The sequence below is a fragment of the Primulina tabacum genome, chromosome 2 (genome assembly GCF_025594145.1).
Source record: "Primulina tabacum isolate GXHZ01 chromosome 2, ASM2559414v2, whole genome shotgun sequence".
Lineage (NCBI taxonomy): Eukaryota > Viridiplantae > Streptophyta > Magnoliopsida > Lamiales > Gesneriaceae > Primulina > Primulina tabacum.
In genome coordinates, this window is record NC_134551.1 from 46,119,500 (window position 1) to 46,146,686 (window position 27,187).

A 27,187-nucleotide genomic window follows, 5' to 3' on the forward strand; every position below is an offset into this window, starting at 1 on the left:
TAATATTAAAGCGACGCTTTAATAATAAGAATCAATCACAAAATTCAGCTAACTAAACTAAGTTTGCGCTTGTCGAATATATTAAATTTTGCTCAAGAAATTTGTTACTTAATGGATTGTACTCATGGTGGAAAGATATTTAAAGAAATTATTTAATTTGGATGTTCTAAATAGTTGTTTAAATATATCATTAAAGGGTTTGATGTTATTAAAAAAAAATTTGTGACATGATTTCACAAGTTAATTTTGCAAGATAGAGATCCTAAATCACAAATAAATAATATTACTTTTTATACCAAAAATATTGATTATTATTGTGAACATAAGAATAGTTGACTCGTCTAACTGATAAAGATCTGTAAAATCATCTCACATAGAGATCAACTATTGTTGTTAATGGGGTTCACAATTTGGTTAACCTAATTTCATATGTGTGTCAATCATCACATTCTAATCATTCTGATTTGTTTAAAACATGCTTTTTTAAAGCTCGGAACCTTGAATTTAAGATCTTGTCTCAAATTTTGAATTCTCGAAGTTGATAAATTGTTTGTTTGTTTATTAAGTATGTCATATTCATGGAAAAAAATGTATCTCCAATTAAATGACATTTATAACTTTATTTTCTAAAACGATTAGAGTAGATATTTTGTAGCATATGCAATGAAATGATGACACACCTTACACATTTGGGCAATGAGGACGCCACCGGTGAATGGGTCAAACAAACGTAAGAGTTTATCAAATTTGACATCAATAGTTTTTTTTTTTTTTTTTTTTTTTGAGTTAAGGGTGTGTAATTTTACCGTTAGTTCCTTGAGATTTTGGTGTTTGATAAGTTACAAGTTATCAGAAAAATATTTTTAAATATGTTTTCATAATATTGAATTCACATCCAAATCATTTTGTGAGCCGATCAGTGATTTCAGTTCATTCCTTAATATAAATTAATAAATTAATGAGTTTTTCTAAAATGATTAAACGATGTCTTATTATTATATATTTGAACTAAAAATTTAAAATTCTCTATCTACTAGACCATGTATTGTAACAAATATTGTTCTTAATGTTTTCTTACTTTAATCTTGAACATGCAACAATACAAAATTTCACAACTCCTCAGCACTTGAGTAACTAAAACTTTATTCATTAGATTTTAATAAAATCACACATATTTTTTCACAATATATATACATTAATTAAGCAATCTTCTCAAATGAAATGAGCCGACTCTCTTTCTTCCAAGGCTTGTCCCAGACAACTACCTGGTAATTGCTTTCGGCATTCGCGGCCAAGGCATCCGTGGTAGAGATGATGAGCCTGTAATTCATACCATTAACTATTTGAGTTTCTCCTTTTACTATCGATACAAAGCTTAACATGGCATTGACCCGCTTGTTGTGCTCTTTCACCGCAAACTTCCTTATCTCAACCACCTTTGGGTCGGTCAAGTTACTGATCGCCTGCCAGCCGGCGAAGGAGGCTTTGATCAAAGAGGAATCAAGAAGAATTTAAAATGTAACGACTAGCAACGAAAGAATTTGGGTGCCATTTTCTTCCTTTGATCAGATCAATTTTATTTGTTTGTGAAATTTTTAGTGATTATTGGCGGCTTTTTATAGTGACAATGCCCAATCAAAAAGCCTTCTTTTATGATGTTATATTGACACGTTTAAGCAAACACTATTTTAGTCAAATCTTGTTACAATTTTTTTTAAGAAAGATAAAATCTAGTTGGGATTACGTTGAAAGCGTATATTTAAATTTTTCAACATATCCTTTTCATTTTCACAAAACTTTCTTTTAATAAATAAAAAAAGTATGTTAACTACATGTATCTTTCAATATCACCCAGACGAAAAAACTCATTGTGATTGACTTTGGTCATATAAATTTGGGATCATAAATAAGTGTTAGTTGCGTGGTCTCTTCTAAAGCCGCGTTTACCTGAAGTGATTAACTTGAAATATGATTTATTAATTCCAATGTGTTTGATTACAAAAATAAAAATTTCTTAAACTCGAAGGTTGTTAATAATTGAATTTGGACATGATTTTTATTCCTTAATTTCAATGGAGTTAAATAAATTATATTTGTGTAAGTGGAAATAAACAATAGTATTCTTACTAGGTCTTTTTTTTTTGTCACACACACATATACTTTGGTTTATTTTGCTTCACATTGAACAATATTATAGCGACGTTTTACTAATAAGAATCAAGTGCACAATTCAGCTATCTAAACTATGTTTGTGCTTGTCTAATATATTAAATTTTGTTCTAGAAATTCGTTACTTAATATATTGTACTTGTAACGTCCGAAAAACCTTACCTACATAAACCACATGCATGCAAATTATTTGAATTGTTTAATTGTTTTATTTAATTAATTTTAAATAATTTCATGATATTTACTAAATGATTAAAGGTATGATTGCATGATTAAATGATTATATGGCATGTTTTCATGAAATTAAAGGATTTTATCCGAATATTCGATAATAGGCAGGGGAAAGGAGACCGGGGATGAACAAGACTAGAAAAAATACTTTTCACTAAATATTTTCAAGACTTCCAAATATGATTAAAAATTATTTAATTTTTCTAAAAATGTTGGAATTCAAATTATATTACGAGTCGAGCTCGATTTTTCTCGGAAAGCCGATTTTGGGCAAACGAGTAGTTTTTAAAAGATCAAAAGTATTATTTTGGAAACTAATTTTTATAAGATTTTATGTTTCAATTAAATAAGATTTATTGGGCCCAATTTAATTGAATAGAGTAGGTCCAATTTCTCATATACTTGGAGGCCTAAAATCAAAGCCCATTACCATGCAAAATAAATTTTTAAAAAAGAGACTCCTAGGCTTTCAAAACACAATAATCAGCCAAAAACACACACTCACACACACAAAATTTCGAGAATTTCATGGAAAGAAAAGCTAGGAGTCTTCGTCGCCCGTCCGTCCTTCCTCCTCGAAGATAACGTATTTGAGAGTTTTAAACGCATAGGCACGTTTTCTAAACTCTTTGACGCATCATTCAAACAATATTATGCATGTTATGATTATTTTTGCATGAAAAATACGTTTGTACGATTGGTTCATTGTTAGAACAAATATTTTTAAAAGTTTGGATGCTTTTACGCTGGTTTTGAAAACATTATGATTCCGAGGGATAGGCTGCCAACTAGGGATGATTTATGGATAAAACCTGAATAAAGGGGAAACGAGGTCTGGGCAAGAGCCGGAGGAACCGCGCATGAATGAGGCTTGAAGCTAGGGTTTTCTTATGAGGTTTGGCTTGTGGAATGGGTTAGGGAAGGGCCACACCTAGGGCGTGTTTCAGGGCCTGAGCGGGGCTTGGACGAGGCGCTATGAGGTGTCTAGGTGGGGCTGGACGCGACAGCAACAAGAGGGAAGAGTCCACACGTACAAGGACTCTCCCCATGCATGCTTGCGGCTGGTGTGCTTCGAGAGGGAGTGCAGCGTGGCTAAGGGATGGCCAAGCTGGTCAAGTATGGTCCAGGGTAGAGGGGTAGGGTTTGGAACATGGTCTGGTGCAGCCATGGTTCGTGGCGGCTCGAGGGAATGAGGACCGAGACTAGGAGAGGCGCACGACTCTTGTTCTGATGGCAGAGCTCCCAGCGCTGGTTCATGGCTTGGGCTGGGTTAGGCTGGGTCTAAGCGTGGTCCAGGGTCAGGTGGGCTAGGTGGTGGCTCGAGCAGGAGAGTCCTAGAGTGACTAGGAGTCCTAGGCGTGTAGAATGGAAAAAGTGCAGCTTCAGGTCTTTGTCCAGGAGGGTTTGCATGAGCTAGGGTCTGGTTCTAAGGGTCAGGGTTGGTCAGAAGGGTACCTAGATGAGTTTGCTAGGGTCTGGCTTGAGGTGGCTCGACCGTGGCTAGACTAAATAGGGAGATGGCTCGGTGGGTTCTCTTAAGAGTAAAACTCGAGATTTAATAAACAAAATTTGAATCATGGACCCACGGTGGTGGTTCATGACTCACAAGGGTATCTTAGGTAATTAAAAGTCTATTTAAAGTTTGGGAAGAAAATAATAAGTTTTGAATTAATGCGAGAATTAAACGTCTCGTGAATATTTAAATAGAATTTAATGAAAAACCTCGAATTTAAGCTGATTAAAATTATGAAAAATTATATTTAAGCTTAAATAATTATTTGGGATAATCTCATGTCATTAATAGCAAGAAAAATTCAAAATCGAGAACTTTTACGTCTAGGGGCAAAACGGTCATTTTACACTTGGGTAAAACGTAAAAGCTTGGCAGCATTCCGAAGGGATCATAACGCATGTTAAATGATTTAAAATGATGATTTTGATGAAAATAAGATATTTATAATTTATGATAAAGTTGTGCAATTTTTATTGTTAAAAAATGTTATTTCTGGGAAGTTATGATATTTTATATTTTAAAAGAAAATGAAATAATATTTTGAGGGATGTGAATTGACCGTGACAAATGAAATATGATATGTGGGGGATCCGTTTTAAGAAGGAACGGTGAACTTATAATTTTGTGGAGATGTCGTGAGGGAAAAGACCCAGAGGAAACCCGTTTGCTGGAAAAAGGTCCCAGAGGGAGCCCGACGATCGTATTTCCATGACGGAGCTAAAGACTGATCAGTTGACCAGAGGATAAAAGCTAGTCACTTTTAAGGATCAAACTTCACCCAAAATGATAAAGGATTGAAGCTTTACGATTAAAATGATTTTACGAATTTATGATTTATTTACGCTTAAAATCTATTTTAAATAAAAGTATGATTTTTAATGCATGTGATTATATATGTATTATTTGTTACTCATGTTTAGAACGTGCTGAGTCATTAGACTCACTAGGTTTGAATGTTACAGGATTTGATGCTATGAGGAGGTGCTGACACTGGAGTGGATCGAGTGCGGCAGTACACTCCCAAGTAACATTTATTTCCGCGCTAGCTCGATAGATAAAAGATTTAAAACGTTATTGTTAATGATTTTATTAGGGATTTTTCAGCTTTATTTTATTGTTAGTTGATCTTTTAAAGGTCGGCGTAGGAATTTTGGTTAGTAGACGACTTAGAGATTTATTATATCCACTTGAGATCCAAATTTTAAATTATTATGATTTATGGGTATGTTAAGATATTTTTAATATTAATTTTCGAGTTTATGATTTATATATAAAAAAATAGTGGACGTCTCATTACTCATGGTAGAAAAATATTTAAAGAAATTATTTAATTTGGATATGCTAAATAGATGTTTAAATATATCATTAAAGGGTTTGATGTTATTAAAAAGCTTTTGTGAAACAATATCACGAGTTAATTTTGCAAAACAGATATCCTATTTAGATCACCGATGAAAAATATTATTTTTTATGCCAAAATTATTGCTTATTATTGTAAACATAGAAATTGTTGGCCCGTATAACTGATAAATATCCGTAAAATCATCTCATAAGATACCTATTATTGTTGTTAAGGGTGTTCACAATTTTGTTAACCTCATTTGATCTGCATTCTGTGTGCGTCAATCATCAATTTTAATAATTGTGATTTGCATAAAACATGTTTTTTTAAAGCTCGGAATCTTGAATTTAAGATCTAGTCTAAATTTTGAATTCTCGAGGTTGAGAAATTGTTAGTTTTTTTTTTTTTAAGTATGTCATATTCATGGAAAATATTGTATCTCCAATTAAATGACATTCATAACCTTATTTTTTAAAACTATTAGAATATATATTTTATAACATGTGCACTGAAATGATGATACACCTTAAACATTGGGGCAATGAGGACGCCGCCGTGCATGGGTTAAACAAATATAAGAGTTTCTCGAAATTTGACATCAATTGATTTTTTTTTTTTTTTTTTTTGTTAAGGAGGTGTAATTTTACAATTAGGTCCTTGAGATTTTGGTATTTAATAATTTACAAGTTATCAGCAAAACATTTTTAAATATGCTTTCATAATATTGAATTCGCATCCAAATCATTTTGTGAGCCGATCACTGATTTTAGTTCATCTCTTAGCATAAATTAATAAATTAATGACTTTTTTTAAAAAAAATGACTTAATAATATCTTATTATTATATATTTGAACTAAAAATATAAAATTCTCTATCTACTAGAGCATGTGTTGGAATTTATAAGTTTCAGAGTTTGACAAAATTATCAGTAATCGAACAGAAGACCTGAACTGAACAAGTAACTGAACTGAAAGAATGTAACTGATCTTAGAACTGAAGAAGACTTGTCGGACTGAAATAGACCAAGAACTGGAGAAGAACTGAAAGAATGCAACTGATCTCAGAACTGAAGAAGACTTATCGGACTAAATGAAGCAAGAATTGAAGTAAATAAGCTTTAGTTCTCATAAGTATTAATAAGTCTCAAGCTGATGAATCGAAGATCGACAAATAGATTGGATATTAGAACTGAAGACCATAACTGAGAATATTATTCGCAAAACTAATATAACTAAATTGAATCAATCGAACAGAACTGGAACATTCAAACTGAAAGGACATCAGTTAGAACTGATATACACCAGCTGAACTGATTAGTCGACCAGCTTGACTCCTAATCAGTTAGTCACATCATCAGTTGCAATTTGAATATAGCGGAAAACTGACACTCCTGAAGGAACGTGTGCTGGGCACCTTGAGATGCTTCAAACACAATATTCTTCAAGAGCTGCAATAGCTCGTGTTCTAAGAATGTTTACACCGATGAATTAAATCGAGTTTGATATTAAATCAAGCTGAAAACACTCCTTGGTGCACTTTTTCCACAACAACCCGTGATCTACTGTGACAATGTTGATGCAATGAACCTTTGTTCCAATTTCGGATGAAGCATTTGCATTTGATTATCATTTTATCCGTAAATAGGTTCAAAGTGGCCTTCTCTGAATTACTCGTGTCTCCTCCATCAATCAACTTGCTGATGCACTAACAAAACCTCTTCCTAGTGCTCTATTTCAACTTCTTCGTGAAAAGATTAGACTCTTCTCACTGAACTCCATCTCGAGGGGGCATTATAAAAGAAAATCAATATCCGACGCAAATCCTCCTCCCATAATCTCTCCTTGATTTTCTCTATTGTATATTGAGGGGGCAATTAGTAATTATTATTAAATCTCCAATTGTGTCATGATGGATGTTGAAAACGCGCATATTCTATCATACTTTGTTAATGAAATATAATAAAATATCATCATACTATTTTATATCTTTAATTTTAAAATATTTCTGAAAATTTCAATGCATCTTTGGCTTCTTTGTTATGCTCATCAATGGTAAATTTGGCAAGTTGTATCGTTGTCAGGTCGTTTTTGTCCAAAACGCTAAGGCCAGGCGGCAGTAGAGCTGGGGCCTCAGCTACTGGTCCCTCGTCTACTTGGACCTCCGGAGAAATGGAGACGGAGGAGGTATCGAGAGTCGTGGTCACCTAGCCACTTAACGCGGCTGAGACACCGAGTTGGTGGGAGGCACCCATGAAAGCTGAAATGAGAAGGAAAAATGGTGATTGAGAACCGTATTAATGGACTGTGATGTTTTTTGAGTTAATTGCTGCTTGCATGCAACGATAGAGCCATGATTGTAAATTTATCCGGACTATTGGAGTCGTCTAGGTCTAGGCTACACATGGTTGTTGTCGGACTGTTTCCGGTGGTGTACACGCATGAGGACGTCCTGGAGACTGTCTCACGAAAATTTTTATGATTCTCTTAATCAGATTATGGATTTCGACATCAATAAATATATGGCATTCCTCGATGCAAAATTATGCACACAAAGGAGGTCAAGATTTCGGAGGGCAGACAATCTCCAAAATTTCTCATTGATTTTGGGATTCGGTGCCAAGAATTCATCTTGATTGATACGTTTTATTTTTAAAAAAAAATTAAGAAGATTATCAATCTTCATAAAATAAAACACAAGAAACATGTTGTTTTTTAATGGAAAATCTTATTAAAAACATAAAAAAATAAAAATTTCAAAATATATAGTTTGATTTTGCCTCTATTTCTCTTACAAAAATAACCTAAGGTGTTTTGTTTAGTCAATCATGCCAAAACATTAAAGACAGCTTGTATATTTCGTTTAAAACTGCATTTTAAAAACCACACTCAATAAATAATATATCGTTTATACTTCCTAGTTTTGTTTTTCGTCGGTCCAATTTGACCTGTATTCCATGACTGGAAATTAAATGAATTGAATTTACGTTTAATTTTTCGGTAGCGAATTCGAATAGTCGATACAACATTAATTATGAATCATCAATTTCTTGTGTGAGATAAGATTGATATATTAAAATTGAATTTGAATTGTTTTGAAGATTAATTACCGCCGCCTAATTTGACGCCCGATAAACAATTAATAAAATAATTAACTTAAATAATAAATACTAGCACGTTGGTAAGTTGAGAAAAACATGTAATAGAAGTTAGAACGACAATGTGACAAGTTTGTCATCCATATCTTCGTCTCGGATCTCAAAATATATCAATCCCTCTCATATTTGTTTCTTTCGAGTACTAGCAGGTTGGTAAGTTGAGAAAAACATGTAATAGAAGTTGGAATGACAATGTGACAAGTTTGTCATCTATATCTTCATCTCTGATCTCAAATTATATCAATCCCTCTCATATTTGTTTCTTTCGAGTTTAGGTATTTCCGACTCCGTAGAGATCCGATCATCATCATTGCTTTGAAAATGGAATGGGGCGAGATAGAATTTCCAGAATCTGAACTTTTTTTTTCGAGACATGTTTAAAATCTCCATATCCGCTATGAATTATTTCGAGAATTCACAAAATTATCCCAACCCAAAAATTAGTCCGCAAACCTGGTCTATTTCGAGTTTTTCCAGCGTGGCTCCGAATCAACGAGGAAAAATTAAATTATTTTATCTATAGAAACATTAATCGAGAGAGTAAGAATAAAAAAATGTTAAATTCATAGTGACATTAAAAACTTTTTTTATATCGTATCAAATCTTAATAAAATGAGTAGGTTTCTTGTGAGACGGTCTCATGAATCTTTATATATGAGACGGGTCAATCCTACCGATATTCACAATAAAAATTAATACTCTTAGCATAAAAAGTAATATTTTTTCATTGATGACCCAAATAAGAGATCCTGATCATAAAATATGACTCGTAAGACCGTCTCACATAAGTTTTTGTATAATATAACAGCAGAATTAATCCGTAAAAATTCATGAGAAGATTTCTCATTAATTTTGATGATAAAAAAAGGAAAAAAAATCTCTTTTGGTTATTTATTACGTAAGCAAGAATTAGAGAAGTTTCCGATGCATCCATCCCCTTAATCATCACTAGACTTGTTAAATTGGGTCAGGTCCGTCGGACCGGCCCGCCTCGCTATAAAAATTGAGCGGGTTGGGTTGATAAAATAGCAGCTCGTTTGGAGGCGGGCCAAATGGGATGAGCCTGTGGGTTGCGGGCCAAGACGGGGCGGGCTGGCCCGCCAAATTTTGGTAGAATTTTATATTTTTAAGTTTTATATAAAAATTGGAATAAGTCTCTTGCGCCTCTATCAGTTTATTATCTTATTTCTTCCATATTTTTCTCCTGCGTCTCGCCTCCATCACTCACTCTGATAAAATCTAAATCCATGTGTTTCTTCTTTTTTTTCGAAGATGTTATGATTTCCTCTTTTTTCTGTAATAGATATAGGCTACATGAATAAAATTTACAGATAATTTACTGAATGACAAAGTTAAATTTTGGTTTAGGATTTATTGATAATTTACCCTTAGAACAAATATATATAAAGAAAATAAAAAGAGAAATTTACTTCATATCTTTTAGATACAGAAAATGATAAATGTGCAAATATTAAAACAACATCATCCCGAGAAGGATCCAATGTTGTTGAAATTTTTGATGAAGAAACGGTGGAGGGAACTATTGTAGAAGATCAAGATTGAATGAAATTTAATGAGAATTGACTTTATAGTAGTTGTTTAATTTCTTCATGTTTTGTTTAAACACTTTACTTTTTATAGATAGATTGTGTTGTTTGTTTTCTTAATTTCTTATCTCAATGTTTTTAAGTATTTTATGAAATAATTTGACTAAAATATATTTTTTTTACTGCAATATTGTTTAGCATTTTTTCTTAAAAAAAATGAGCGGATCGACCCGTCTAACCCGAGGCTCAAGGTAGATTAGGCTAGATTGACCATTTAGAGGCCCACCCCGCCCCGCCTAGACGGGTTGCGCGGATAATGAGCTGGCCCGGCTCACCGACCCGTTTTGACATGTCTAAATTCATCACCATCGGCACAAAATTTCGTCCAATTTGTGAACCCTAAAAGCTCAGTGAGAAAGCAGCAGCTCCAAAATTATGCCGATTCTCCCGCTTGATCTCATTGAGGACATCCTCAGACGTCTCCCCGTCAAATCTCTGAAGCGGTTTCGCTCCGTCGCGAAATCATGGTGTTTTCTGATTGACAGCGAAAAATTTGTCAAATCGCATTTGCGCCAGTCCTTAATTTCGAACTCGAACAATCATCTCATTCTCGGTGGTCTTAACCTCTATTCCATTGATTTGGGGCCCCTTGACAAGGCGCGCGTGATTAAACCCCCCTTTTCTTACAAGACCGTCGATGGTGTCACCAATTCCTGCAATGGTTTGGTTCTTGTGATGAGCGAGCCCCCTGTTTTGTGGAACCCCTTTTCGGGAAGTTACAGGGTTTTACCCGGTAGTTCTTTGGAGTACCCGCCTGGTTCGGATTATTATGTAATGGTTTCGCATGGGTTTGGCTACGATTCAAAAAAGGATGATTATAAAGTTTTGAAGGTCTTGGAATTTAGGGACCAAAGTACCCATTTTCCCATTCGTAGAGGGACCGAGATTTATGGTTTGAAATCCAATTCGTGGAAAAAAATCGAGGATTTTCCTTATTCACTACCACTCATAGGGGGGAACTCGCGCGCGCATGTGAATGGGTCGTTTCACACACTGGTATATACTTATGAAAGCATTTATCCCGTTCAAATCATGGCCTTCTCTGTTGAAACTGAGAAGCATTACGAGGTGATGCTGCCAAAGGGTAACAGAATCAGGAATTTTGAGTTGAATTTGACTGTGATTGGAGGGTATCTGGGTTTGATTTGTACGAACAGGTCTCGGGTGGTTATTTGGGTGATGAAGGAGTATGGGGTGGAGGAATCTTGGAGCAAGCTGTTAACAATTAGGTCGCGTGAGTTTGTGAAACCGCTGGTCTATTCGAGGGATGGGAACAAGGTTCTGTTGAATTGTGATGATAAAAGACTTTTTTGGTATGATTTGAGAAAGAAAACTGTTGAACAAGTTCATGTAGATGGTATCCCATTTGTTTTTTATGCTGTAGACTGTGTTGAGAGCCTTGTTTCTGTTGGAGCCCCTAATGAAGTCAAGAAACAGGATAGAGAGAAGGGAAAAGAGAGGATGAATAAAAGGTGAATTAATTGAGAATTTGACTGTTATTTTGTCCCTTTGTATCAGTTTTGTCAGCCGTTGACTGGTATTATAGTAAGTCAACTGTGAATAGTATTATATTTCTCAAGATACTTGCAGCTATTGATAGATAATTGACTTTTTAATGTACTCTTGTCATGTTGACTCGTTTGCATACTTCGTATCAGCTAGTTAATCAAGAACTAGTTTATATTTATGCGGGTTTTATCCGTTGTTGTTTTATATCTGGTTACTTCTTGATGGTAGTTTGTCTGGCAGGCTTTTCGTATGATATATAATGATCAGGTCATCACCATAATATTTGGACTGCAATGCATTGTAAAATAACTTGATCCAAGAAAATTTGACGTGCAAATGATCAATCTTTTTATCTTAGATTTGATTTTATCAAACCGGATCTTAAACTTACCCCTGGTTTCTATTATTCTAAGGGATGATTTCTTGTCGGTGGGATTCAAATTGGCGCTTTAACGGGTAACAGAACTCAAAGAAACAAATGTTGAAAGCACAACAATTTGATGAGGTAAAACAGGTATGATAACCATTTTTTCCCAACTGTTATTTTTTGCTGGCGGTGGCCATCTTTTCTGTAGATTATAATTTGACATAAATTGCACTAGAAATTTGAGGATTTTTCAAGTTGAGAAAAGATAGTCACTTCTTGTCCCTGGACCAAGCGTTGATTGTATGGGATTTAAAGTAGCACCCTCATGTTTTAATTTAAATGCTGAAGTCGATTTACTGTGCTAGGAGCGAAATGATGTTAATAGTCATTTGTCTGAATGAAGAGCTTCTGATTCATCACATCACCTTCATTAGTTTTCATGGGGTCAAGTAGTTTGCCTTCATTTTTTTCAAAGCACAAGGGAAGGGTTTTTTTTGTTTTGTTTTTTGACGACACAAGAAAAAGGGAGTTGTAAAAGCAAATATTCCAATATCTCCATCAAGCTGTCCCACATAAAGGATTTATTCCATACATTTGAGTAATTGCTATTGTTTGTGCAAGACTGCTTATGAATATGATAGTGACTTAATTTTTTGTTATAATTTTGTTAATGTCCCACATTGCTGGTTCAATTATATGAGAGTTGTATATATGAACTTGATAATCTCTTTCTCTCCCTTGAATTAGCTTTTGTGGTTGAGTTAGGTTCAAGTCTCAAGTTTAACGTGGTATCAGAGCATAGACCCAAGGTTATGTACCCTCTCTTTGAGCTAGTTTTTGTGGTTGAATTAGGTTAAAGTCTCAAGTTTAATGTGATATCAGAACATAGACCTAAGGTTATGAATTGGACTGCCCTATGAGTAACCCGATAACATAAACTTCACCTTCCAGTTGTTTATTCATGTGGTGAGGGGGGGGTGTGAAATATCTCACATCGGTTGAATAAGTCATTGGGAGTTGTAGTGTATGGACATTTACAATCCTTCTCCTTAAGTCAGTTTTTGCAGTTGAATTAGGTTCAAATCTCAATCTTAACAAATTTTAGCATTTCTCGAGTGTAATTTTATTATGATGCATTACTTGAAATATTTTATTTTGACTGTCAATTTGCTTGCAAAGTTTGAACTTGGATTCATCTACCTAATTGTTGCTCATCAATGCGAAATGGAGAAATTTTTTATTCACAAGGAGAGAAATTTTCTGCGCCATAACATTAATTACCTTTTATTGAATATTATTAAAACTAAGCGAGAAACTAAGTTATGCTTTGTTTTTTCTTTCCGGCATTTATTAAAGGTTGGTTCGAGAATATCTTCCCTTTTTTCTTAACTAAAGTTCTATGTAGGAGAAACTTGCTTCATTTCGCAAACTTGGTTAATTAAAAGTATTCCAACATATCCACGGCCTTCGTCATTATTTCTTTGGCATTGATATAATTGTCTGGAGATCTTCTTCAATAACTTACTGTTTCCTGCATCACTTTTCAGCATTGATGGAAGTCTGCTTCCATTTTGATTTAAGTTGAAGATAACTTGTAAAGCTCACTCAATACTTCTGTCAAATTCAACGTTCGTGATGACTAAGCCTCAGCTCTCCATGCAGAGTTGTTGACATGATAGTAGGAGAGATCAACGGGATCAATTTAGTTTAACATCTGCATGTAAAACTTGTAACTCGTTTACTGTTCTTTTTACCAAAATATGTGCAGTGCAAGTTCGACTGGCAATCGTTTATCATAGGATCAATTACTTTGTTTATAATTTTATACTTTTGGTTTAAGGGGAAGAGATTTAAGCTTTGTTTGGGTCGTGGATTTTATTTGACAACATCATGAAACCATTTTGTTTGTTTGGCATATGATGAACAAAGATATGCCAATTTAACTGGAGATTGTGGATACTCTTTTTAAATGGCTTGGAACTGTACCATTGAAGAAGGTATAATGTATTTTGTGTTCATGAGCTTTTACGTCTTAAATTAAATTAAAATGAATAAAAGTAAGAAAATGTTTTTTTTTTGTCCATTAATTTGTTCAATTTTAGGTTTTGGTCAATTAAATTTTTGAAATTTAGTTTTGGTAAATTAATTTTAAATTCGGCTATTTTGTTCCAAATATTCATCAATTGTTTTATGTCAAGGTCAGCATTTCGATATGTCATGTTACCAATTTGAGCAAAATAGTTTTTTTAAAAAAAAGTTTATACGGCAAAATCAAACTTATTAGACCAAAACATTATTTTCTCATAAAAGTATGTTAATATGATATAAAGTGTATGCGAGTGCTCTACAGCTGCCAATTCACATTCAACTCCACAATTCACATTACATTGGAGCAACTCTAGCTGCTGCGCCACAAATTTTTCCTTTTTTTTATTTTTTTTTTCATTTTTAATTTTTTTTAAATTTAATTATTTTAATTAAATAATAAATTTATAATTTTTTAACTGTTTTAATTTTAAATAAATATTAAATTATTTTTTAAAAAATTTGAAATATTAATTATAAAAAATCAATATAGTTTCTTGTAAGTTCCATTAGATCGTCATTTCACTTGTAGAAACATTATAGAGCAAGTGATGCTTTATGTTTCTAGGCCAAGATTACCTAAGAATTTTTTTTAAATGTCCTGCAGAGAATTCTCGATATCTCTGTAGGTTAAGATTTTATCTCATTATATTTTGGACCATATTATGAGATGTATTTATCTACCTGAAGAAATCAGACAATTCTTCGTATGTTTTGTGTCAAAACATTTCTTCTTCAGTCGAACTCCAATTTTGTTTCTCCATCATACTTTTCTTGACTCAAGACTTCGTTTTCTTTATATATACTCTCTTCTAAAGTAATATCCTCAAAATGATATATTTGTACTGGGTCTTTGTGATAAACTGTTTCTTCAATATCTGGAGTTGGATCAAAGCGCCTTAATATTTTTTTTCTCGTTTTCTATGCAATTGGTTGAGATATGTCTTATTTCTCTGCATGTCCAACAATTGCAGTCTATAAACTTTCATATGCGCTGGTATGAGTTCTTCTGAAAGTTTTTCTGGTGTACTTGGTTTCCAAGAACTTCTTCCTCTTTCCCTCTTCTAGCATAAGGATGAGAGATGAATATTTTCATTTTTATCTTTGTGATTTACTTTAGTGATTGTTGAAAGATCATTTTTCTTACAATATAAAGGAGTGTGTTTGTCAATACCTCTTAATTTCCTATAGTTATTTTGTAATGATTCTAGATACATCATTCTTCCATTTTCTTTTAATAAAAAGAGGTTCTTCTAATCAGAGTATCTGTATTAATAGAAACATATTTTCTTAGTGGTCTTTCTCTCTAGGGACTTGATGTTTTGGCGAAAAAAAGCTGCATTGCTATATTTTGTTCGACTCCCGAGTTCCATCTATATTTAGTAAATAACATAATGTATTGATATACTATAAAGATGTCATTTAATTCAAAACTATACAGAGTTTAAATATATTTCTTCTTAAAAATGTATCTTGATTGTTGAAATAGTCAATATGAATTTTTCTTTGAATAAGGTGGTCATTCTTCTTGATTTTTCACTAAGAGATACTTTCGCTATGACTAAATCTTTAGTTTGTGCTACAGTCATGCCCCAAGCAATATTGAATGATCTCTAAGAGTTTGATGAATCCTTGTTTGTTGAAATCAAGAGTTCTTGTTGCGATTCTCATAGCTGATGTTTACTCGTACATGAGATTTTCTCTGTTTTTGAAATCTAGTACATCAATGTTAAGAATAACCTCGTAATGATGTATTGGTTCTAAAACAATTTTCCCATGTGTAGTATGGTGGAAAGGTATATGATTCCTACTTGACCGGGTTTGTAACGTACCGCATTTTTACTATTCAAAATTTGCGGAAAAATTAAAAATTTTCTTATACAATTCGTGAACCTTCAAAGTTTGATAAAATGAAATGTACGTCTCAGAAATCGTTGCAACGAAAGATCAAAAAAATAGAGTTTGACAAAACTATTTGAACATTTTCATTAAAGATTAAAACTTGGGCGGTCCTCGGGTTTAGCCTCCCGCTCAGTCCAAGCCAGCTCCTTGGTTCCCACCCCTTGTATCCTCATCATCATCCTCACCTGCATCGATCAAGTCTATTGAGTCTAAAGACTCAATACGTATAAACTGGAAGTAGCGAATAATATGTAATAAAACCACATGCAACTTCAAAATAGCATATACATACTTGAAACTTGAACTTGCCATAAACTTGAACACACGTACATAAAATAGACGTGCCATAACGTGAAACTTTTGATAAGCATGCTTGCATACTTGTACATACTTGAACATACAAGAACTTCATAATTTTGCGTAAAGGCATGTTTCAAAGCAAGTGACCCATAATATAATTCGCCTGATCAGACTAAACCACAGTACTGGACTGACAGGGGCGAACCCACTACCACATACATGAGATCCCCGTTCATGCTTTAATGGGTGGATTGGTTCTCGTTCATGCTTTAACGCTTTCCAATCCTGATCTAAACCCGTTCATGCTTTAACGGGGTAGGTTGGTCCCCGTTCATGATTTAACGCTTTCCAACCCCATACATACATTGGTCACAAGACATTTAGCATATCTCAAAAACTTGAAAATATTTTCTTGCACGTCAACATACTTACTTGGCGTTGAGGGATTCGTTGGATTTCATTTGGGGCCACTGCTGCACATACTAACATGAATTTTAAATACTTAACTTGCATATCTTAGACGTAGGTATACGTTCTCACCACCGAATTCAATAAATAACTTAAGACATTCTAAAACACTCGGGACTTGACCTCACTTTAATCATCGTACTACTCCAAGACATGAAACTCCAAAGCCACATAAAATTTCCCAAAAATATGAAGTACACGGACCCCGTGCCTGGGTCAGTGTATGGGTCCGTGTAGATGCGCAAAAGAAATACTCGGGAAGGAGAAGGGACACGGACCCCGTGCCCTGGTCCGTGTAGGTGCGGTGAAATTTGTCGTGGAGAAAAGGGAAGGCACGGACCCCGTGCCCTGGTCCGTGTGGGGGTTCGTGTTGGCTCGAAACATTGATACTAAAAAGAAAACAAAGGCACGGACCCCGTGCTCTGGTCCGTGTACCTGCGGGAAGTGCAAACTCACGAGAATTCATTACATGCGATGCTTATCATTCTAGACTCGATTGTACGGACCATGAACCGACACCCCAAGACCCATCCTAGTATGCCATAACATCGAATCAAATTCGTACAACACCCCAAAGCAACGACGCCCACTCTACGACACATACAATTCAAAAACACGGCAATTGACACCAAATCGTTTCCTACGACTTCTAATGAATTAGAATGCTTATCGACACTAATCGACAACCCAAATACCAACCGAACATCATGCTAATCATACCTAGACGCAGCAACGATCACCCGTCGATCCCCAACGAAGTCTGCAACGTTAAAACTTCAAGACGCATCAATATCATAATTTTCGTAAAAACGCAGTTTGAGCAGTCTCACGAAAAACGCCATAACTCACTCAATTTTTATCCAATTATTTTGAATTTAATGTCAAATCGAAGGTATCAAAAAGTTCTACAATTTTAATGTTGAAAGTTTTCTCAGAATCACGACCGAAACATCGTAGTTTTAAAAATTACAGCAAAAAAATGAGATTTGAGATCTAAAACTTCTTTAAAATTGATCCAAACATCATTGCTCAAACTTCTACACATCACATATGTATTTTTACGCATAAATAACAACACATCGTATAATTTAACGAGATCGATGCAGCAATAACAGAATATACGTGCCTTATGATAATTAAAAGTACCGAAACGACGATACCGACGCGGAGAAAGATGCGAGGTTGATCCGGGACGAACGTGGAACGATTTTTCTTGCAACAAAATCACTGAAATCTTGCTAGAATTTCAAAGGGAGGGGCGGCTGCTCACAAGGCCAAGAACCCTAGGTTTTGCTCTTTTAAAAATAAAAATCTGAATGTGTGTGTGTGTTTTACGGTTTCAGTGTGTGTAAAAGTGTGTAAAACGTGTGATTAGGTAATTAGGGAGAGTAAAATTTGCTTAATCAATAATTAGCAAGGTAATTAAAATATTACTCCCCACTAACCTCTAATAAAATTCTCTAATTTAAATAAAATGCACAAGTTCTAAATCTTTAAAAGTTTTCAATTCATAAAATCAATAAATAACTAAATTAGACTTTAAAATGCTTAAACTTTAATTAAACCTTTTAAAATGCCCCATAACCAACTTAAAATAAAATACCACGTTTTAAAATTACCAAAAATCGTCCCCGGTCTCATCTCCTCAATCTCGCATCGAATAATCGCCTGAAACATGAAACTCGAGAAAACATTTTAACGTGCATCATATGAACATACATAATTTAAAATAATGTAATTTAATAAATCATCCATCACTAAAAATCATTTTAAATTTAAATAAATGATTTAACAATTAAATAAATGCATGAGTTAGACGTGTACTGAATTTGGGCACTACAGAGTTCCTGTCGGGTGTTCTTTTCCACCAACCTGAAAATAGATTTGAGGTTCTCCCATGTTTGTATCATAGGATCCCACATTTTTCTTCTGTGGTTCTTGAGAAGATATCTTATTAACTTGGGATTGGTCGCCCTCTGTTGTGTTCATTTTAAAATCTACGACTTTGAGGTTTGCATAAGATTATGTAAGGTCTTGAAGATCATTGAGACCAATCATTCTATGGTTGTCATCTGATTATTTTTTTCCAAGACAATCTTGAAACGATTGATAATTTTCTCGTCTTTGGATAAATGTTTTTGCACCATTTTGGCCTCTCTTTTTTGATGTATTAAGGGTTCGATACCAAAAGAGGGCAATAACCAACCTTCCTCTTGCGATCATATAGCTAGAAGTGAGTTGATGTTATGGGCTTTAGATACTTGTTTGAATTTCTTTCAAGGTTTCAACAATTTCTTCTTGTTTCTTGAAGATATCTTCAATTTGTTGTGATATATAATATAATAAAGGATTCATAATTTTGTATCATCTTTTGGATTTCTATAAAAATCCCTAATGAATTTCTCCAAAATCATCTCCCGAATGTTTATAGGAATCCAGGAATTCTTCTAGGAATTTATTAGTTTGAGTCATTTTCTACCTTAGTAGCAAGTTATGTTCCAAGTTGCTCCTAAAATCTGATCTGGGTTAGATTTTCTTGTTCAAAATATTCCATAATATTGGAATATAATTTGAAATAAATAAATCTCGAAAAAATTTTGGATTCGTATTTTGAGAAAATATCTCATCCTCCAAAAAATAAGTGACAAAATAATAAGTAATTTTTAAAATGTACGAAATAAAAACCACTTATATAGCATTTTAAGACACTTTATACATTTTTCTCAACCAAGGTTATTTTGAGAATTATTTTTTTAAGTTGAAGGACTGAATTGGATAAGTTTTTGAAAATTAGGAACAAACTGGGAACGTCCAAAGAATAAAAATTAAATTGGGATTTTTTTGGTAAACTATAAAGACATTTTATTATATTCTCATTTTAAATTATATTCCTAGCTAGAATAAAGGGATTTTTGGTTACATATTTGGTTTCGTTTCTTTTTCTTTACTTGTTATTTTATAGGGGTTGTTCTTTTTCTTGTCAAAGTTGGAGATGTGTGCATTCTTTCTGTCCCCGAAGGCAAAGAAGGAGAATGGAGACTTATCAGACTCTGAACCTATGAGATATTAACCAGAGAAGGTCTTTTGAACCTCGACAGCGAATGTGATTCACCCCATCTCATATGTCGTTGTCCTATTCTAGAGGTTATTTTTCGTACAAAACGGATTAAAAGCTATTGAATTTAGTGATGTTTTATTTATTTATTTGATGGGTTGTTCTTTTGATATGAGTTGAAGAGTGGGTTGTATTTTCATCACACGTTCACAAAGAATGATTTAAAAATCCGAAACAAAACTCTCGACTATATTTTCTTGGTGTATATTCGAATAGAAGTAATATCATATTAATAAAAAGTAATCAAGAACTATACTGTAATTTGAAATGATTATATTAAAAAATGTAATATTATAATGGTAAAAATTAATAAGAAGCTAAAGTGTGATTTGAAATAATATAATTAAATAACAAAAGATAACGAGACTAAATTATAATTTGAAATAATGAAATTTTTTTTAAAAAATTAAGAATGACACCAATTTCTTAATAAATCTATTACTATATAATAAGGTTGGACCTAATAGAGACAAAATTGACACCAACTTTCTTTTTCCCATTTTGTCCTTATTTCATATCAATATAACAATTTTGTTTTTTGAAATTTTAAAAAATACTTTTATTTTTATTTTTTTAAATTCCAACAATTCAAATGACGCTTTAGTCTCTCGATAATTTGTCAAATTTCACTTTAATTTTTCGATAATTATAAAGAAATCCGTACATGCATAGTAACTAGTATTAACGGATATATCTCTTTAAAATATATTACATCACACACATGTGGCTCAATAACAACCTATGACGTTCGTGCATCATCATACAATAATAAGACAGCAGCAATACAACGCATGTTTCTCAGGAAAACTCCTCACTGTACAGTTTTCTCAGCTGGAACTTCGGCGGCTTCCTCTGCAGCTTCAGCCGGGGCAGCCCCTTCCGTGGCTGTGACTTCCTCAGCTGGTGCTGGTGCGTCTGACTCAATAGCAGCCGGTTCTTGTACCACCGTCTCTGGAGTTGCTTCTTCTGTCTCTCCCACGACCGGCTCTTCTGCAGCAGCTTCTTCGGGCACATCTTCTGCGGCTGGCTCGTCTACAGCCAATTTCTCAGGCTCAGCTACGGGAGCTGTTGGTGGCTTCTCTGCCAATGGTGCAGCCACCACCTCCTCCTCCTCCTCTTTCTCGGTGATGTCGATCACTTCGTCGGTTGGAAGTGTCTCAGACACTGGGATTGGAGCTGCTTGAACCTGTTGTTGAAATTAAACAGGGAAATTTAGTTTTTATTGTAATTCCTAATCGGAATATCAAGATTCTGATCATTACCATAAAACACTGGATCAAGTATGTAGCTTTGTACATTTAAAACACTGCTGTTAATCATCAATGCCCAAAGGATCATCCCACACCCCACAATGACCGAAGATCAATATCCAAAACATAAGAGTTTAAGCAACATTCAACTAATAATCAACCGTTGATCTTGATTAAAATCATAATCAACATTCAAGTTGGACATTAAGGTCCCGCTCTGGTTACAAATTTGGTAAATCAAGCTGGATAATTATTATCTATAGTTTTTTTTTATTAAAAAAAACTCATAATACACTAAATTTGCGGAGTAGACAAAGATCGCAATCCATGTCGTGATAAGATTGAAGGAGAAGTTGTGACAAAATTTCTGCAATAAACACAAATCCTACCTCAACAGTGGCCATTGAGTGTTGAATGATATTAATTATCTCGAAAGAATCGAAGAGGGTTAGATGAATAAAAAGAAAAGCCAAGAAAATGGAAGGTAATGTATTGCTTTCTGATTTGATGAAGGGAAATGATCAATAAGAGGGTGGTATTTATAGGGGAATATGTCAATCCCAGCTGTAGATTTTTTCTTATTAAAAAAAAAAAGTAACAAATGGAAAAACAAAGTTAAAAAATCCTCCAAAATGGCATGTTAAAATGATAGTAATGTAATGTAGACATTAGGCAAGCTTGGTTGTAAAGGCTCGTACTTTACAAGAAAATGGAAGTTTTCAAAGTTGGCAAGGCTGGCTCGCCCGTCTACAGCCAAATTCCAAGGTTGCTTTCAGCTTTTGAGTAGGCCAAGACACATGGTGGAGCCATTTCACAGTTGCCATATTCATGTATTCTTTGGTCTTTAAAAATTAAAACTAGTTTTGTGTTATGCCTCTCGTGTCAGAAAAATTATGTAATCTACGTGTAAGAATAAATATGAATCATTGGCTATAGCCTATATATACGAGGCAATACTCTAACAGCGGAAGGTGAATATTTTAATTTCATAAAAAGAAATATTGTGTTTTAGCATAAAGTCCTAAACAAGAATTTAATCCAATTATCTAGTATTAAAAAAAGAAAATGAAAATAATCTCAAATCTTTTGACAGATGCAGCTTAGGGACCTAACTTGTACAAGTGTAAGAGGGCGGTGACTTTAGAGGCGTCGCTGTTGGTTTCAATTTCCCATTTTCTAATTATCCATCATTTTCTTCGACGGAATTTCCTGGAAAAAAAAAACAAATGTGATTTAATATTATCACGTATCTACAAAATATACATCTATAAAAATTAAAATATATGTCGAAATCAATAATTGATTAATATAGTTAAAAACATGTCCATTTGTCTGTAATTAGATTAGTATAACACATAACAACAGATTAAAAATATATATATATATATATATATATAAATCAATGACAGTTCCCTATACGCTCCGTAGGAAGTACACATTCCTGTATGCTGGATGACAGTCATCTTCTGGACTAACTCCAACGATATATCTATTTTAGGTCTTAGAAATTATTTTTAAATTTTTTTATATATTAAGTAAATTTATGGTGAGACGGTTTCACGTATCTTTACTCGTGAGACATGTCAACTTTGTTCATATGTTCAATAAAAAATAATATTTTTCATGGATGATCCAAATAAAATATTTGTCTCGCAAAATTGATTATTAAGACAGTCTCACACGAGTTTTTGTGATATTGAGTAGATAGTCAAAAATCTTGTCGCATTTTATATGGATCTACTATGTTTTAAAAACAAATTACAAGAGACCGGGCTTGTAGTCCAGTGATCTCATCCGCCAGACTAGCTAGCTCCTCTCTCCGGGTTCGATCCCTTTTGCCCGCATGTGTTGTAATAAAAAAAATTACAAATGAATTTATAAAATCATTTGCGTAGAACAAGTTAATTTTTATTTATTAATGTTTTTCAGAATACTAAACATTTTGTTTTTGTTGTCTAGTAAGTGTTTGAGAATATCATCAAGTGAGACTGAATCTTTGATTGGTATGTTTTATGCGCCATAGGTGCCAATTATATAGGCTTGCTTTTACTTAGTAGCATTATTTTATTAATGTAAATTAAATCTTGAAAAACATGTAATATTTTTTCGAATGAATTAAATAAGAACATAATATACATATTATTATTATGTTCTTATTTAATTCATTCGAAAGAATATTACATGTTTTTCAAGATATATATATATATATAAATGAATATGTGAGAACCGAATTTTTTAAAGAATTGTAGGATGTGATATTTTTGTGTAAAATAAATAAATAATATAATAAGATGTGCACCTTGGGGAATTAATTGTTGGAAATCTTTTACCAAGTCAATAATACCTACACTATGGCATGTTAATTTTCGAAAATTGGAAAGAATATTTGCATGATTGGAGTATCATACATATTAAAAGAATTGAGGCATGATCATTGCTAGAGATTTTCGAAAATCCCTCCTAGATTAATTTCCTACATATGGTGATGGATAGATACTAGTGTGATTGGGAAATATATCATCAAAGTGGCTCAAAAAAATCCCTTGAATTAGCATCACCATTTTCGAGCCAAGTATTGGGGGAAAGAATCAAGGATTAAATCCCACCATTAGGTAGTCAAATAACTCAACCATGGAAAAAGGATTTCTAAACCAAAAACGTGAGATTTGGTGGCAAATTGGAAGGAAAATCATGGGATTTGGTTGCATATCATGCATGATTTAGATACCATATTAAACTCTCCTCTCCTCACCTATAAATACACCATCAAGCCTAGCCATTCTTACACCTTTAAATTCGAATTCCCCTTGCTGAAAGTCTCGAAATTCAGCAGCATTTCCTAGCCGAAACTCTGCCCGAAAATCATCCCTAAGTTAGCCTAATAATTGAATCGAAGCGCTGCCCGGACGAGGAACGCGAAGTGATCTATTCCCGAAGCCAAGCCACCACGTTTTTAGCATCAATAACTACTGTAAGTGGGCTTATTTTTAAACTTTAAAATTTCGGATTCGGGTATGCATGTTTTCGATTTTTACAAGAAAAATAATAGTCGAGTACAATCTCCTTTCTACTCTTTTCGTGTAATTGTCATACGATTTCAAAAGCACTGTGAGGAGTCGACTGTATACGGGAGGGAATCCCAACCACGACGTACCCTTACACGGTGGGGGACATAACCGCTATACGGCCTCGCCCCCTTAGAGGAGTAAAAATTAGGGACTGACGTCAGTAAACCGTAGAAAGTAGATGAGTCGCAGTGCTGGGTCAAAGTTTATGCATGTGTTATGAAATACGTATGAACTCATGATTTATGATTCGAAATTTATGCATGTGTTATGAAATACGTATGAACTCATGATTTATGATTCGAAATTTATGCATGTTGTCTTTATTGTGCTCGATTTTTCCCCACTTGCTGAGTATTCCCCAAATACTCACCCCCTTACGACCCTCCCCAGATAAGCCTGAAGAACAGATTGAGGAGGAAGAATCCGAGCAGTTTTGGGGATGGTGAATGCTCAAGGAAATCGATTATCCTTACGTTATTATTAATTAGATTTACGTTTCCGCATTAAAACTCTGTCGTCGTATTTATTTTGGGAATTGTAAAGACAATGGTTATTTAATTTGAGATTATGATATATAAACTGGTTCGGTTTATACTGTGCTACAAGAAGCTTGTTGTTGCAATTGTGTGATTGTTAAACAACGCCGGTGTCATTCCCGAGTTTCGAAACGTGACAGAATACATATATATTTGAGACGTAAAAAACATCATCGTTTCTTGGAAACAAGAAAGTTTATTTATATCAATATATACAATAAGATATTTACTTTGTCGAAAATAGAACTCGCCAGCTTTGAAGATTCGCATAAATTAATTGTGGGGATTTTGGGCGGTGTCCCGGCCCCACATGTTCAACAAATAGAATTACGACACGTGGAAATTGACATCAGTGATGTGGCTATTAGGGTAACATCAGTGTTGATGGAAAATGTAGTTGATATATAGGTTTGCACCACATTTATTTTTAAATTTAATTTATTCCTATAATAAAATTTCATTCAATTTAATGTAAAAAAAAACTCACTCACTTGATTAATTTAATGTAAACAAAAAAAAAAAAAACTCAAACACTCGGCGACTTTGGTTTAATCAATCAACAAAATCAAACCATCCTTCAAGAGGATTTGAAATTGATAAAGTATTCGAGAATTGACGTCTGTCTTATTATAGATTTGAAATTTATCGATGAACAATTAATGCAGATAAAATAAAAACGACATCACATCCAATTTGGTTGATCATTTCTAATTTTCCTTTTGATTTGGTGCTAAGGGGTGTGACGTAGTAGAATTGAAAGGGCACTAACGAAAGTAGGCATTCAATTATTCAAGGCACAATGGAAGGGGGAATTCTCAAAATAGCTTCTTTTCCACGACTTTTAAAAAAGTTGATTAGATACTGATTGCGATTGTGATAACTCAAATTTTATATAAATTTGTCTATAAATTATAGTTTATTTGACATGAAAGTCTCGTATTAATACGAAACCTAATAGAAGCAAACTATTTTCCTCAATTAAAAATATTTTATAAATTATAGTTTATTTGATATGAAAGACTATTTCCCTCAATTAAAAATATTATATAAATTATAAACTGATTAAATAGAAATTGATTTGCATCATATCTTATGTTCGTCAAGCTGCGACTCGAATCCAAACAACTCAAATGCAGGATCAGCTCAATATATATTACGTTCTTTTTATTATTATAAACAAATACTAATCAAGCTACTCGAATTCAAGTCATGAGTAGGTCTCTTGTGAGACGGTCTCACAAATCTTTATTTGTGAGACATGTCAACCATACCGATATTCACAATAAAAATAATATTCTTAATATAAAAAGTAATAATTTTTCATGGATGACTCAAATAAGATATCCGTCTAAAAAAAATACGACCCATGAGACCGTCTCATACAAGTTTTTGACTTCAAATCATATGTGCATTTTTATAAGTTTTTATTTTTAAAACGCTATTATTATTTGTTTAAGAGATGGGAGTTGTCACAAGTGGATTTAGAACCATTTATTCTCCCAAATTTGGGAGAGATTATGCCAATTGACCAACAGATAAAGCTATCTAACGGATTAATCTATACTTCATCAAGAATGTTTCTCTTACTATTCATATATCATTAGACCACTTGATTTTCTCACATTTTTATGAAAATTAACATATATATTAATAATTCAAATGTTAACTTTTGACCACGTCATAATAGAGAAATACTCCAATTGTAATATAAAATAATCCCTATAAAATAATCTCTATCTTTAGACGTTATTTTAATTAACACTTTAGTTGTATGTTGCCCATTTAAAAATGTATAACGGGGATAGAAAACAATTTGACAAGTATAATGTTCATCTTTATTTCCACTTGATGCTTACAAAAGTAAAAGTGGACCAGCACAAAGCTCAAGTAGTTTGAATCTAACCTTGGATCAAAATTCACACTCGATAGAACGGCTCGAGCTGCCTAGGGTCTCCCTATTGGCGCTCGACTCCGCACGATTGCAGCCATTGATGATATGCTTATTTGTGCAGGAAGACTGATTTCCACACACAATAGGCAGATAACCCAAATAGCAGAAATGTCAAACGCATCAGTCAGAACACATTAATCCAATCAAACATAAGAAGCCTAAACTAAGGTCAGCGGTTAATTACATTATATCTAGCCAATACACTTTTACTAGGTACATCCAATTTCATCATCCACCAGCTGTCAGAAACCAGCAAACATAGGAAACAAGTCAAACAACTGATCACTAGGACAAACCAAACGAAACTAACTCTACATCGATCATTTTAGCGTCAGTCATGTCGTCACAAAATAACTAGCCGGTTACAAGATGAAACAAACCTGCAAAAAAAATGTAAAACAACATCATGTTGGTGTAGAGATTAAATTCACTAGATCGGACCACATTAATTGTCAATATCTGATTAAGCTAACTGTTTCCCACGAGTAAATATTGTCGCTACTTAGATGAACGGGGACGTGTGAGCATCTCCTGAAGTCCCAATGCAGAAATGCTTTCACATCCTAACAATTCCTGAAGCTTTACATCACAATGAATCACCATTGTATTCAGAGGATCCT

At 33.7% G+C, this 27,187-nt stretch overlaps 3 protein-coding genes across 9 annotated transcripts in view; 1 reads left to right on the plus strand and 2 right to left on the minus strand.

The window, feature by feature from the left end:
- Nucleotides 1–10,315: 10,315 nt before the first annotated feature.
- On the plus strand, nt 10,316–13,791 carry LOC142532698 (F-box protein CPR1-like). Of its 3 annotated transcripts, none has more exons than XM_075639072.1 (3): nt 10,316–11,488; nt 11,939–12,039; nt 13,440–13,791. In XM_075639072.1, the coding sequence occupies exons 1-2, from the start codon at nt 10,392–10,394 to the stop codon at nt 11,976–11,978; spliced, it is 1,137 nt and encodes a 378-aa protein (XP_075495187.1). In that variant the 5' UTR covers nt 10,316–10,391; the 3' UTR covers nt 11,979–12,039; nt 13,440–13,791. The 3 variants fall into 3 exon arrangements, with proteins under 3 accessions (XP_075495187.1, XP_075495204.1, XP_075495195.1); XM_075639089.1 differs by having other exon boundaries at nt 11,939–12,030; XM_075639080.1 differs by lacking the exon at nt 13,440–13,791 and adding an exon at nt 12,789–13,433 and having other exon boundaries at nt 11,939–12,701.
- A 6,643-nt stretch (nt 13,792–20,434) lies between these two features.
- LOC142532714 (uncharacterized) lies at nt 20,435–21,564 on the minus strand. The gene is made up of 2 exons (XM_075639102.1): nt 21,402–21,564; nt 20,435–20,948 (listed from the first exon to the last, which is right to left on the minus strand). Exons 1-2 carry the CDS (start codon nt 21,414–21,416, stop codon nt 20,574–20,576), a joined length of 390 nt encoding a protein of 129 aa, XP_075495217.1. The 5' UTR covers nt 21,417–21,564; the 3' UTR covers nt 20,435–20,573.
- A 5,112-nt stretch (nt 21,565–26,676) lies between these two features.
- The window catches only part of LOC142532717 (uncharacterized), a 45,641-nt gene continuing 45,130 nt past the window's right edge, over nt 26,677–27,187 (minus strand). For 4 of the 5 annotated variants that reach the window (XR_012816599.1, XM_075639143.1, XM_075639134.1 and 1 more), the window contains exon 5: nt 26,677–27,185. Coding sequence is in view for 4 of the 5 variants with exons in the window: in XM_075639143.1 (XP_075495258.1) it covers nt 27,066–27,185 (120 nt within the window). In the remaining variant the exon portion in view is untranslated. The remainder of the gene's footprint in view (nt 27,186–27,187) is intronic. The other variant, XM_075639127.1, reaches the window with a different exon arrangement.